The sequence below is a fragment of the Chiloscyllium punctatum genome, chromosome 1 (genome assembly GCF_047496795.1).
Source record: "Chiloscyllium punctatum isolate Juve2018m chromosome 1, sChiPun1.3, whole genome shotgun sequence".
In the NCBI taxonomy this organism is placed as follows: domain Eukaryota; kingdom Metazoa; phylum Chordata; class Chondrichthyes; order Orectolobiformes; family Hemiscylliidae; genus Chiloscyllium; species Chiloscyllium punctatum.
The window spans coordinates 98,139,835-98,152,982 of record NC_092739.1 but is presented as its reverse complement, the minus strand read 5'-3'; the positions used below and the strand labels follow the sequence as shown (position 1 = coordinate 98,152,982).

Sequence of the window (13,148 nt, the reverse complement as noted above, 5' to 3'; positions counted from 1 at the left end):
TGGGATCAGGCAAAATTCCCCCATGTAACTTGGAAAACTGAAACTTCTGATGGATAATTACCTTGTATCTTGAGTCTTCTGAAAAATTTCCTTAACGTCAGAAACTTTGGAGCGTTCCAACTCAGTTAAGTTCAATAGTTAGCCAGGAAACGTTTGTGGATTAAGAAACCCACTCTAACTCCTATTAAACTGAATCTTTGACTCACAACTGCTCCCATCCCATCTATAAGAGTAGATACGCCCCTGCCTCTTTCCAGACCTGCTTTGATCAAATACAAGTCCTGACAGGATCCAATCAGACCCCCATCCTGACCAATCCAAAATGGCTCTGTGGACCTCACACTCCCTGACACTGGTTTGATTCTAACCCACCTCCGAACCCAATCTCGCCTCCCCTTCTCTCCACTTGTTGGATCCAACATCACCCATCCCTGAACCAGTCCAACCCCACTTGACCTAGAAATCCCTCTCCATCCTACACCTGCGCTCCCCACCTCCCCATCCCCCACCACCAGCATATAACCCTCACTGAATCCAACCTCATTCCACCGATCCCCAATCCGACACCTCCCTTTGATCCAAAACAGCTGCACTCCCCCCATCCCTCCAACACAGCCTGTACTCCCACAGGACTGGCGCTCTTCACCTGATACCCACCAACCCTGTCCTAGTGCCCCCGAACCCAGCTCTACCCTCGCAGTTTTTGGGTAAACACCCCTTAGCCACAACCAAAACCCAGGTCAACACCACCCTACCTCTGACAGATCCGACAAACCCAACCAAATCTGGTTCAGACCCAACATCCTCCAACCCAACCTTGACCCAATAAATCCCACCTCACCCACATTGAACCATGCTGGTACTCTTCCACCTGGCATTCTAATCACTCACACAACTTCCACTTCAATCTACCTACCTTATACCTACCTTACATACTTACCCTGTCACCAGAGTTGTCACAATGGCTGGCTGTAATGCTGGACATTTTAATCACAGAAACAAGGTACATTAATTGCTTCAAAGGAGGGTGTTGCTGGATTTGTTAATTCCTCGACAGGTTTGCAACTGGAGATCTTTGACCAGGAATTTCCAGGACAGAAATCATCTGAAGGTAAGTGGGTAATTCTTAATCTGATCATGAACAGAATACCTGAGCCATTAAAATGAAGCCTTTGTACTAATTCCACCCTTGAAGAAAATTAAAATCCTTTTAGAAACATATTTGTTACAAAGTACAGGCAAATTGTGTTTAAAGAAATTAAGACACATGAACTCACTCATTTTCATTTACTCTTTATGTGTACAGTCAGCTCTGATACATTCTCTATAGTTAAATAATGCAAACAAAGTTACATTCAAGACAAGGTATCAGCAATTAACTGGATTTCCCTATGATGTGAATAATCTTTAAGTGCTAAGGCTTTAACTGCAAACTCCACTGAAACAGTCCAGCATTTTATTTTGTGAATTTTTCCACAAAAGGGTTATGATCAGTCATTAACAGTATTTCTATGTAGCTGTGATGGGCACATACTTCAAACAGTTTAAATTAAAATCCTAAGCTTCTTTCTTCACTGTAAAGTATATTTTGACATCAACTTAGCTTTTGGAAAAATATCTCAATGGCTTCTCTCTGACTCATCTTCCTGTAATCAGATTCACTCACATCAATTGCTGGTTTAATGAAATTTGGGGCAGCCAAAATTGGTTCATTGATCAAACTGCTTTAAGTCTGCTGGGGAGTCCCTTGGCCACATTATCTTGGATCCCTTTTGTAGTAAATCTATCAGTTGAACAGCTACAGAACTGAAGTGTGATATAAATTTGCAATACAAATACAAGCTTATGAACAAGGAACAAGAGTAGGTCACTCATTCCTCCAAGCCTGCTCCACCATTCAATAAGGTCATGACCAATCTAACTTTAACCTCAACTCTACAATCCTGCATAAGCCTGATAAGCTTTCATTCTCTCTGTAATCAAGAATCTGTCTATCTCTGCTTTAAAAATATTTAAATATTCTGCATTCACTGCTTTTTAAGGAAACAAATTCCAAAGATTCACAATCCTTAGAGCAGCAAAAGTGTTTTCTCAACTCCAATTTAAATGGGTGACCCTTTATTTTTAAACTATGACCCCTCACGCTAGATTCTCCCATAAGCAGAAACATCTTTCAAGAAAATCCTACACATTTCAGTTAAGTCATCTCAACTCGACAAAACCTCCTCATAAGGCAATCCACTCATTCCAGGTATTAGTGTAGTAAATATTCCCAGAACTGCTTCCAACACAGTAACATCCTTCCATAAGTAAAGTGACCAGTACAGTAAACAGTATTCCAGATGCAACTGTACCCATGCCCTGAAGAACTGAAGCTTAATCTCCCTCATCTTGATTTCAATCCCTTTCACAATAAACTATAGCATTCTACTCGCTTTCCTGATTACTTGCTGTACCTGCACAGTAACCTTTTGTGATTCATGCACTGGGACAGCCAAATCTCTGCACATCTCAGATCTCTGCAACCTCTTACTATGTAGATAATAAGGTTTTTTTTATTCTTTCTGCTGAAGTGGACAAGTACCACATTGGAAATAGAAACCATACATCCCCAAAAAGTGCATAATTTCTCCTTTACTCTTAGGCAGGGAATTCCACCAAATCTTGCGCTTTTGGTGTTTTCCCTGTCCTGCTATATGCCTTAGGTAGATTCCTGCTCCTCTATAAACTCACTTTTGGCAAGGTTTATCACTAATCCACTGACTATAATTTTCGAAATAAAGTTTCTAATTTCAAGGGATCATTCATTGTGTCACTGTAAGCCAGCACATCATCAAGGTTGACCACATAGATAGAAGCACTGATTGTTACTTGATTCATTAATTTCTGGAAATAGAACATAGAACAGTACAGCACAGGACAGGCCCTTTGGCCCTCGATGTTGTGCCGACTTTTTATTCTACTCTAAGATCAGACTAACCTGCATGTCTTACATTTTACTATCATCCATGTGCCTATCCAAGAGTCACTTAAATGTCCCTAATGTATCTGACTCTACTACCACTGCTGGCAGTGCATTCCACACACCCACCACTCTCTGTATAAAGAACCGACTTCTGACAGCTCCCCTAAACCTTCCTCCAATCACCTTAAAATTATGTCCCCTCTTGATAGCCATTTCTGCTTTGGGAAAAAATCTCTGACTATCCACTCTATCTATGCCTCTCATCATCTTGTATACCTCTATCAAATTACCTCTCATTCTTCTTTGTTCCAATGAGGAAAGCCCTAGCTCCCTCAAACTTTCTTCAAAAGACATGTCCTCCAGTCCAGGCAGTATCCTGGGTACTCTCCTCAGTACCCTCTCTAAAGCTTCCACATCCTTCCTATGATGAGGTGACCAGAACTGAACACAATATTCCAGATGTGATCTAACCAGGGCACTATAGAGCTGCAGCATAACCTCACAGCTCTTAAACTCAATCCCCTGTTAATGAAAGCCAACATGCCATATGCCTTCTTAACAATCCTATCCACTCAGGAGGCAACTTTGAGGGATCTATGGACATGGACCCCAAGATCCATCTGTTCCTCCACACTGCCAAGAATCCTGTCATTAACCCTATAATCTCATTCAAATTCCACCTTCCAACATGAATTATTTAACACTTTCCTAGATTGAACTCGTTTTGCCACTTATCAGGCCAGTTCTGCATCCTGTCAATGTCCCATTGCAATCTACAACAACCTTCCATACTACCACTCCAACAACCTTCGTGCCATCGGCATACCTACTAACCCACCCTTCCACTTCCTCATCCAAGTCATTTATGAAAACCACAAAGAGCAGAGGTCCCAAAACAGACCTTTGCGGAACATCACTGGTCACCGAGCTCCAGGTTGAATACTTTCCATCTACTACCACCCTTTGTCTTCTTTGGGCCAGCCAATTCTGTATCCAAACAGCCAAATTTCTCTGTATCCCATGCCTTCTTACTTTCTGAATGACCCTACCATGGACAGCCTTAGCTACCACCATGCTACAATCCATATACACCACATCCACTGATCTACCTTCAATGTATTTTGTCACATCCTCAAAGAATTCAATAGCTTACAAAACCATGCTGACAATCTCTAATCAAGCTATGCTTTTCCAAATAATCATAAATCCTTAAGTGGCTGAGTTTTTTTTTAGTTTGAACAGCATCACTTAGCATTGTAAAACAGCATTTGGTGTGAAAAAGGCTGCCATTATATAGATCTGGGTATTAAAGGAATCTGCTTGTCTGTCAATATAGGCTTCCAACTGAGGAATTGAGTAGACATCTATCTTTGTTACTGCATTGACCTTTCCGTAGTCTATGCAGAATCTGGTTGTACCATGAAGCATCAATACAACTGAAGAACTTCATCGAATCAAGGATTATGAGAAAAAGATGGAAAAGTGGAGTTGAGAAGTATCAGATCAGCCATGACCTCATTGAATGGCAGAGCAGACATGATGGGCCAAATGATCTACTTAAGACCATAACACTAGAAGACTTGGGGCAGAAATTAGGCCATTCAGCCCATCAAGTTGTTCTGTCATTCAATCATGGCTGAGTATTGCAGAAAATGTGGAGGCATGGGATTAAGGGTGATTTAGCAGTTTAGATCAGAAATTGGCTAGCTGAAAGAAGACAAAGGGTGATGGTTGATGGGAAATGTTAATCATGGAGTTCAGTTACAAGTAGGGTACCGGAAGGAACTATTTTGGGGCCGCTGCTGTTTGTCATTTTTATAAATGACCTAGATGAGGATGAGGATATAGAAGGATGGGTTAGTAAATTTGCAGATGACACAAAAATCGATGGAGTTGTGGACAGTGTGGAAGGATGTTGCAGAAGGACATAGATAAACTGCAGACCTGGACAGAGAGGTGGCAAATGGAGTTTAATGTGGAAACGTGTCAGGTGATTCACTTTGGAAGGAGTAACAGGAATACAAGATTCTTGGAAGTGTCAATGAGCAGAGAGACCTCAGTGTCCATGTACATAGATCCCTGAATGTTGCCACCCAGGTTGATAGGTTAAGAAGGCATACGGTGTGTTAGCTTTTACTGGTAGAGGGATTAAGTTTTGGAGCCATGAGATCATGCTGTATCTGTACAAAACTCTGGTGTGACTGGAGTATTGCGTACAGTTCTGGTCACCGCATTATAGGAAGTACGTGGAAGCATTGGAAAGGGTTCAGAGGAGATTTAGCAGGATGTTGACTGACAATAGACAATAGACAATAGGTACAGGAGTAGGCCATTTTGCCCTTCGAGCCTGCACCACCATTCAATATGATCATGGCTGATCATCCTTAATCAGTATCCTGTTCCTGCCTTATCTCCATAACCATTGATTCCACTATCCTTGAGAGCTCTATCCAACTCTTTCTTAAATGAATCCAGAGACTGGGCCTCCACTGCCCTCTGGAGAAGAGCATTCCACACAGCCACCACTCTCTGGGTGAAGACGTTTCTCCTCATCGCTGTCCTAAATGGTCTACCCCGTATTTTTAAGCTGTGTCCTCTGGTTTGGCACTCACCCATCAGCGGAAACATGTTTCCTGCCGCCAGTGTGTCCAAACCTTTAATAATCTTATATGTCTCAATCAGATCCCCTCTCAGTCTTCTAAACTCCAGTCTTTCAGTGTAAAGTAATCCCGCCATTCCAGGAATTGACCTCATAAACCTACGCTGCACTCCCTCAATAGCCAGAATGTCTTTCCTCAAATTTGGAGACCAGAACTGCACACAATACTCCAGGTGTGGTCTCACCAGGGCCCTGTACAGCTGCAGAAGAACCTCTTTGCTTCTATACTCAATCCCTCTTGTTATGAAGGCCAGCATGCTATTAGCCTTCTTCACTACCTGCTGTACCTGCATGCTTGCCTTCATTGACTGGTGTACAAGAACAACTAGACCTCTCTGTACTGCCCCTTTACCTAAATTGATTCCATTTAGGTAGTAATCTGCCTTCCTGTTCTTGCCACCAAAGTGGATAACCATACATTCATCCGCATTAAACTGCATCTGCCCTGCATCTGTCCACTCACCTAACTTGTCCAGGTCACCCTGTAATCTCCTAACATCCTCATCACATTTCACCCTGCCACCCGGCTTAGTATCATCAGCAAATTTGCTAATGTTATTGCTAATACCATCTTCTATATCATTAACCTATATTGTAAAAAGCTGCGGTCCTAGTACTAATCCCTGCGGTACCCCACTGGTCACTGCCTGCCGTTCCAAAATGGAGCCATTTATAGGAGCCATTTATAGGAAACTCTTTGTTTCCTATCAGCCAACCAACTTTTGATCCAAGTTAGTACTTTACCCCCAATACCATGCGCCCTAATTTTGCATAGTAACCTCCTATGTGGGACTTAATCGAAAGCTTTCTGAAAGTCCAGGTACACCACATCTACTGGATCTCCCTCGTCCATCTTCAGAGTTACATCCTCAAAAAATTCCAGAAGATTAGTCAAGCATGATTTCCCCTTCATAAATCCATGCTGACTCTGACCTATCCTATTACTACTATCCAAATGTGTCCTAATTTCATCCTTTATAATAGACTTCAACACCTTTCCCACCACTGAGGTCAGACTAACTGGTCTATAATTTCCTGCTTTCTGTCTCCCACCTTTCTTAAAAAGTGGTACAACATTAGCCACCCTCCAATCCGCTGGAACTGATCCTGAATCTATCGAACTCTGGAAAATAATCACCAACGCATCCACGATTTCTCAAGCCACCTCCTTCAGTACCCTGGGATGTAGACCATCAGGCCCCGGGGACTTATCAACCTTCAGACCTAACAGTCTCTCCAACACCAATTCCTGGCAAATATAAATTCCCTTGAGTTCAGGTCCTTCAGCCACTGTTACATCAGGGAGATTGCTTGTGTATTCCCTAGTGAACACAGATCTGAAGTACCAATTCAATTCTTCTGCCATTTCTTTGTTCCCCATAATATATTCCCCTGTTTCTGTCTTCTGACTGGTATGGAGGGAAGGTCTTGTGAGGAAAGGCTGAGGGAGTTAAGGCTGTTAGAGAGAAGAAGGTTAAGAGATGACTTAATAGAGACATACAAGATGATCAGAGGATTAGATAGGGTGAACAGTGAGAGCCTTTTTCCTCGATGGTGATGGCTAGCACGAGGGGACGTCCTTTAAATTGAGGGGTAATAGATATTGGACAGATGTCAGAGGTAGTTTCTTTACTCAGAGAATACTAACAGCATAGAACGCACTGCCTGCAACAGTAGTAGACACTTGCCAACTTTACGGGCATTTAAATGGTCATTGGATAAACATATGGATGAAAATGGATTAATGTAGGTTAAATGGGCTCACTCATCATTTACAGCATCCGCTGCACCCGATGTGGCCTCCTCTATATTGGGGAGACGGGCCGCCTACTTGCGGAACGTTTCAGAGAATACCTCTGGGACACCCAGACCAACCAACCCAACCACCCCGTGGCTCAACACTTCAACTCCCCCTCCCACTCCACCAAGGAGATGCAAGTCCTTGGATTCCTCCATCGCCAGATCATAGCAACACGACGGCTGGAGGGAGAGCACCTCATCTCCTGCCTAGGAACCCTCCAACCACAAGGGATGAACTCAGATTTCTCCAGTTTCCTCATTTCCCCTCCCCCCACCTTGTCTCAGTCCCAACCCTCCAACTCAGCACCACCTTCCTAACCTGCAATGTTCTTCCTGACCTCTCCACCCCCACCCCCACTCAGACCTATCACCCTCACCTTTACCTCCTTCCACCTATCATATTTCCAATGCCCCTCCCTCAAGTCTCTCCTCCCTACCTTTTATCTTAGCCTGCTTGGCACACCTTCCTCATTCCTGAAGAAGGGCTCATGCCCAAACCGTCTATTCTCCTGCTCTTTGGATGCTGCCTGACCTGCTGCGCTTTTCCACCAACACATTTTCAGTTCAGATTAGTTCCACAGGTTGGTGCAACATTGAGGGCTGAAGGGCCTGTACTGCTCATGTTCTATGTTCTATCTTCAACCCCATTGTTTTGCTTTCTCCCTGTAATCCTTGATATTGAAGAACCTATCTATCTCAGTCTTAAATATACTTAATGACCTGGCCTCAACAGCTTACTGTGGCAATGAATTCCACAGATTCACCATTCTCTGGCTGATGAAGTTTCTCCCTTTCTCCATTCTAAAAGGTCTTCCCTTTACTCTAAGACTATGCCCTCGGGTCCTAGTCTCTCCTACCAATGGAATCATCTTCCTAACATCTACTCTGCCCAGGCCATTCAGTATTCTATTCCTAAATTTTATGGTAATGTGGTTCAATTAAGTTTTTTTCTTCCCTAACATTTGGATTTCTGCTTTCAGCTGAGCCTATTTTTCCGGATCCAAACAATAAGAATCAACATTTTATAGGATTCTCTGATGTTCACATCATTTTAGCTAAAATTGTACATGCTTGAACAAGTAGTTAGAAAATCTTAAAAGCAACAAAGTGTTTAAAGTATCCTTTAAAGTTGTTAACAGCATTGTTGAATTACCTCTCAATCACATTTATTACAAGACTCACTCTTGAAGCCTGTATGGCTGATTTAGTGGGTTTCTTTCTAACTGATATGTTAATCTACAGAAAGCATTGAAAACCACATACTGCCAAAGGGTGTGTGACAATTTAACCAAGTGATAGTTTACAGGGTGAGAAACATCGCAAACAACTCTGATGAGGTTTTCTGACAAAAAGAATGACTCATCTTTCTCCTTCAGTGCCAATAAGCATAAAGCTTATTTCTGGTACTTTTCTGGTTCTATTTATAGTTTCTGCCAGTTGTGGTGTCCCGAAAAGCACTGAAATCTTTTGGGGAGGACCAAATAACTGCTACTTCCATACCAAAATATGGACGTTAATTGGGTTGCTTTAGGGAATATTTTTAACCTATGATTAAGCAGTTATTTAGTTACCCAAGAAATGCTATCATTAGTTTTTGTTCAATTACCCTTCTGTAAAGCTCTTTGGGGTATTTTTCTATATTAAGGATAACAGTTGCTAGTTAATCAGAGGTTTCATGCTCTTGGCTCCTTAAGCAAGCACACTGTGCTTCTATGTACTCTACGTTTATAGATGAAATGATATCCAGAAGGAAACTACATTTTGTTGTGCAAAATTCACATTTTAAGACACACTCTGCTTATACATTACAAGCATTTAGATTGACCATTGAATAAGCTGATGACTTTGAAATCCAGTGTCCTTCAGCCAAGAGGGATATGTCATGCTACATCAAACAGATGCAAAACTTAAGTGAAAGTGAGGACTGCAGATACTGGAGTTTTCACCAGTTTCCTCATGTCCCGTTGCCCCACCTTATCCCAGTTCCAATCTTCCAACTCGGCATTGCCCTCATGACCTGTCCCATCTGTGCATCTTCCTTCCACCTATCCGTTTCACCCTCCTCTCCTATCACCATTATCCCCACCTCCATCTACCTATCACACTGTCAGCTACCTTCCCCCCAGCCCCACCCCCTTCCATTAACCTCACCATTCCCTTGGCTCACAGCCTCACTCCTGATGAATGGCTTGCCTGAAACATGAATTCTCCTGCTCCTCAGATGCTGCCTGACTTGCTGTGCTTTTCCAGCACCACACTCTCAACTCGAGATATAAAACTTAGACTATTTCTTATGTATTAAAGGTCTTCTATCATTAGAATCATAGAGTCACAGAGATGTACAGCACGGAAACAGACCCTTCAGTCCAACTCGCCCATACCAACCAGATATCCTAACCTAATCTAGTCCCATTTGCCAGCACTTGACCCATATCCCTCTAAACCCTTCCTAGTTAAATAGCTGCAGTTAGAATGTGCAATTGTACCAGCCTCCACCACTTCCCCTGGCAGCTCATTCCATACACGCATCACTCTCTGCATGAAAATGTTGTCCTTTAGGTCCCTTTTGTATATTTCTCCTTTCACCTAAAACTGTGCCCTCTAGTTCTGGACTCCCCCCACCCCAGGGAAAAGACTGTGTCAATTTATCTTATCCAATGCCCTTCATGATTTTATAAACCTCTATGAGGCCTTCAGTGCTCCAGGGAAAACAGCCCCAGCCTATTCAGCCTCTCCCTATAGCCCAAACCCTCCAACCCAGGCAACATTCTTGTAAATCTATGATTGAAGTTCACATAGAATCTAAAACATTCACACAGAAAATCAGACATATGATAAGAAACCAGGCAACAAGGACACTCAGTTCAAAACTGCTCAAAGTAGGTGAATGTTTACTGGCACTAAGCATGACAAAGACCATACAGTCCAGGTGAAATTTCCTTCAATGGGATACACCTGGAAACTTGCTCCAAAATTGGAACAGCTATCTTACAGAGTAGTTGAGTAACAATCTGATATAGTTACAGTCACCAAACCATACCTTACAGCCAATGTCTCAGACTCCATTACCATTTTTGCTGCATACTATCCCACAGAGCCTCAACTCTGAATTTGGACCTCACAAGCTATCATGGTATCAGGTTAAACCTGGGAAGGAGACTTCCTATTAATGGTTGCCTATTACCCACCCTCACATGAAAAGCTTGCATTCCTCCACGTTGAGCAAAATACATGAAAAAAGCTTTAAAGGCAGCAAAAGCATAAAATATACTCCCAGTGATAACCTTCAATATCTCTCACAGCAGTGGCTTTGCAGCTGATAACTGAGTGAGCTATCCAGCTCTTAAATTTTTGACCTGGCAGATTGGGAGTATGACAAGTGGACAGTGGGCCAATACTAGAGAGGCACCTTCTTGACTTTGCTGCCCCAAACTATTAGCTGCAGATGCACCTATCAGTGCCCATATTGGCAGGAGTGACCGCATAGAGACAATATCCTCTTCTAAAATGAGGAAATATTCCATAATATTGTGAGACACTATCACTATCCACAATGGGAAAGACGCAGAATAGTTCTAGCAGCACAAATTTGCCATCCGTGAGCTGCTGGAGGCTATTGGTAGAAATGCTGGAATTGTATTTCACCACAATATGCAATTCCTATGCGTGATATAACCATTATCATCAATTCAGAGGACTAATTATGAGGCATGTAGGAAAGCATGCAAGGAGCAGCAAGAGGTTTATCTGAAAATGAGGTGCCAACATAATAAAGCAAATCAAAGGACTACATGCAGGTTAAACAATGGAACACAATGATAGAACCAGAACTAGGAGATCCCAAAGCCAAAAGATCAGATCAAAGTTCAGTGGTCCTGCCACACCTAATTGTGAATGGTCATGGCCAATTGAACATCAAAGGGGAGGAGGAGGAGACTCCATGAATGTCCTCATCCTCATTGTTGGGGAAGCCTAGCATATCAGTGCATTATGATCCCCACAGATATGAAAAGTGAATTGGTGCCTTAAACACAGTTAGTTGGCTGGTTAGGAGTTAGTCTGGGACACAGCCTTTGCTGCCATTCTATGGAAGCTTGTTTGAGGCGAAGCCTTGGCCCAACAAAAGGTGAGGATTATGATTAAAAAAGGCAAAATCTGCAGAGAGTGTTCCAGACTGGATTGTGCTTGTCCCTAGCTTGCTGGCATCAAATGGCATGCTGAGCCAAGGGAATGCAGGTAATCCCTTGATTACTTGAGACACCAAAAATCTGTCTCTCCCAGTCTTAAATTTTTTCAATGATGGATGATCCATAATTTTCTGGAATAGAGAATTCCAAAATGCACAAACCTAATTTTTTCCTCAACTCTCATGAATGATCAATCCCTTGAGCTGAGACAGTGACCCCATGGTTAAAATTCCCAGGCAGGGGAAACAAATCTCTCAGCATCCACCCTATAAAGTCCTTATAGAATCTTGTATGTTTCTATGAGATTGCCTCTCATTCTGCTAAATTCCTAAGAATATAGACCCAGTTTACTCAAATTGTCATCATAGGGCAGATCTCTCACCCCAGATGCCAATTTAGTGAATCTTTGTTCTAATGCATCCAGTGCAAATAATCCTTCCTTAAATATGGAGACAAAAACTGCATACTATATTCAAGCTTTGGTTTCACTAAAACCCTAAACAATTGTGCCAAGACTTCTTTATTCCTGAAATCTGATTCCTTTACAGTGTAGGCCAACATATCACTTGCCTTCTAAATTGCAGACTGTGCCTATAGGCTAACTCTCCAAATTCCTTGTACAAATATAGACAGTCTCTCTAAATATTAATATTGACATCTTTCAAGAAATACTGTTTCAAAACTATCACAGGAGATACATTACACCAAAGATTCAAGGGTGACAGATTTCAAAAGCAATATTTTTGAAACAGCAATGTCTATTGCAGTGCTTTGCTCCTCACAGTCAGTATTGTGAAGCCTCACCATTGATCGCCTGTTTTACATCCAGCTTATGTTCACTGGCAGTGCCACAGTTCCATAAACAAACTGTTTCATCAGCTGCTGCTGAAAACACTACACTGTCATCAGGACTGGATGCCAGATGCAGAACTCTCCCTCTGTGACCTGTAAAAGAGAATACACACATTAACAATGATACCATCTTTATTTCACGAGTGAGTTTGCTAGATCAGTCCAAATCACAGAATAGAGGACAAATTATAAAACTAAAATAGATATTTTTGAACAATAAAAGAATTAAGATCTATGGTGGTGGAGGGGTAAGTGGAGCTGAGGCCACAAAAAGATCAGCCATGATCTTATTGAATAGCAGAGCAGGCTTGAAGGGCCAGATGGCCTACTCCTGCTCCTGGTTCTTATATTCTTATTGGCTTGGTTTGATGCATCTGCATCTCAATATAAACTTAGGTTCACTGGCATCCCAATAGAAACTAAAATAGCTTTGCCTTTGGCTCTCGAGGGACATCAAAAATATTAAAAATTATGTTTCAAAATTTCTCACATTCAAAAGATTGTATGACACATAAAATGTGGAAAAAACTAGTTCCTAGATAACACTACAAGTTGAAACATCAGTCGGAATCTTGCTGAGGTGTTGGAAGTTGGTGAGAGACTCTGTTGCCTCTTCAGGAAAGGCCTGCTGAACATAAAGTCAATTAGGAATGAGCAAGGTCACCAGCAGACCTATGCCTAGAAT

General features: G+C 42.1%; 1 protein-coding gene across 1 annotated transcript in view; it reads right to left on the bottom strand.

Moving 5' to 3' along the window:
- Positions 1-12,335: 12,335 nt before the first annotated feature.
- The window catches only part of LOC140477585 (cell division cycle protein 20 homolog), a 71,785-nt gene continuing 70,972 nt past the window's right edge, over positions 12,336-13,148 (bottom strand). Inside the window, exon 11 of the mRNA XM_072571613.1 lies at positions 12,336-12,556. Coding sequence (XP_072427714.1) covers positions 12,396-12,556 — 161 coding nt within the window. The 3' untranslated portion in view covers positions 12,336-12,395. The remainder of the gene's footprint in view (positions 12,557-13,148) is intronic.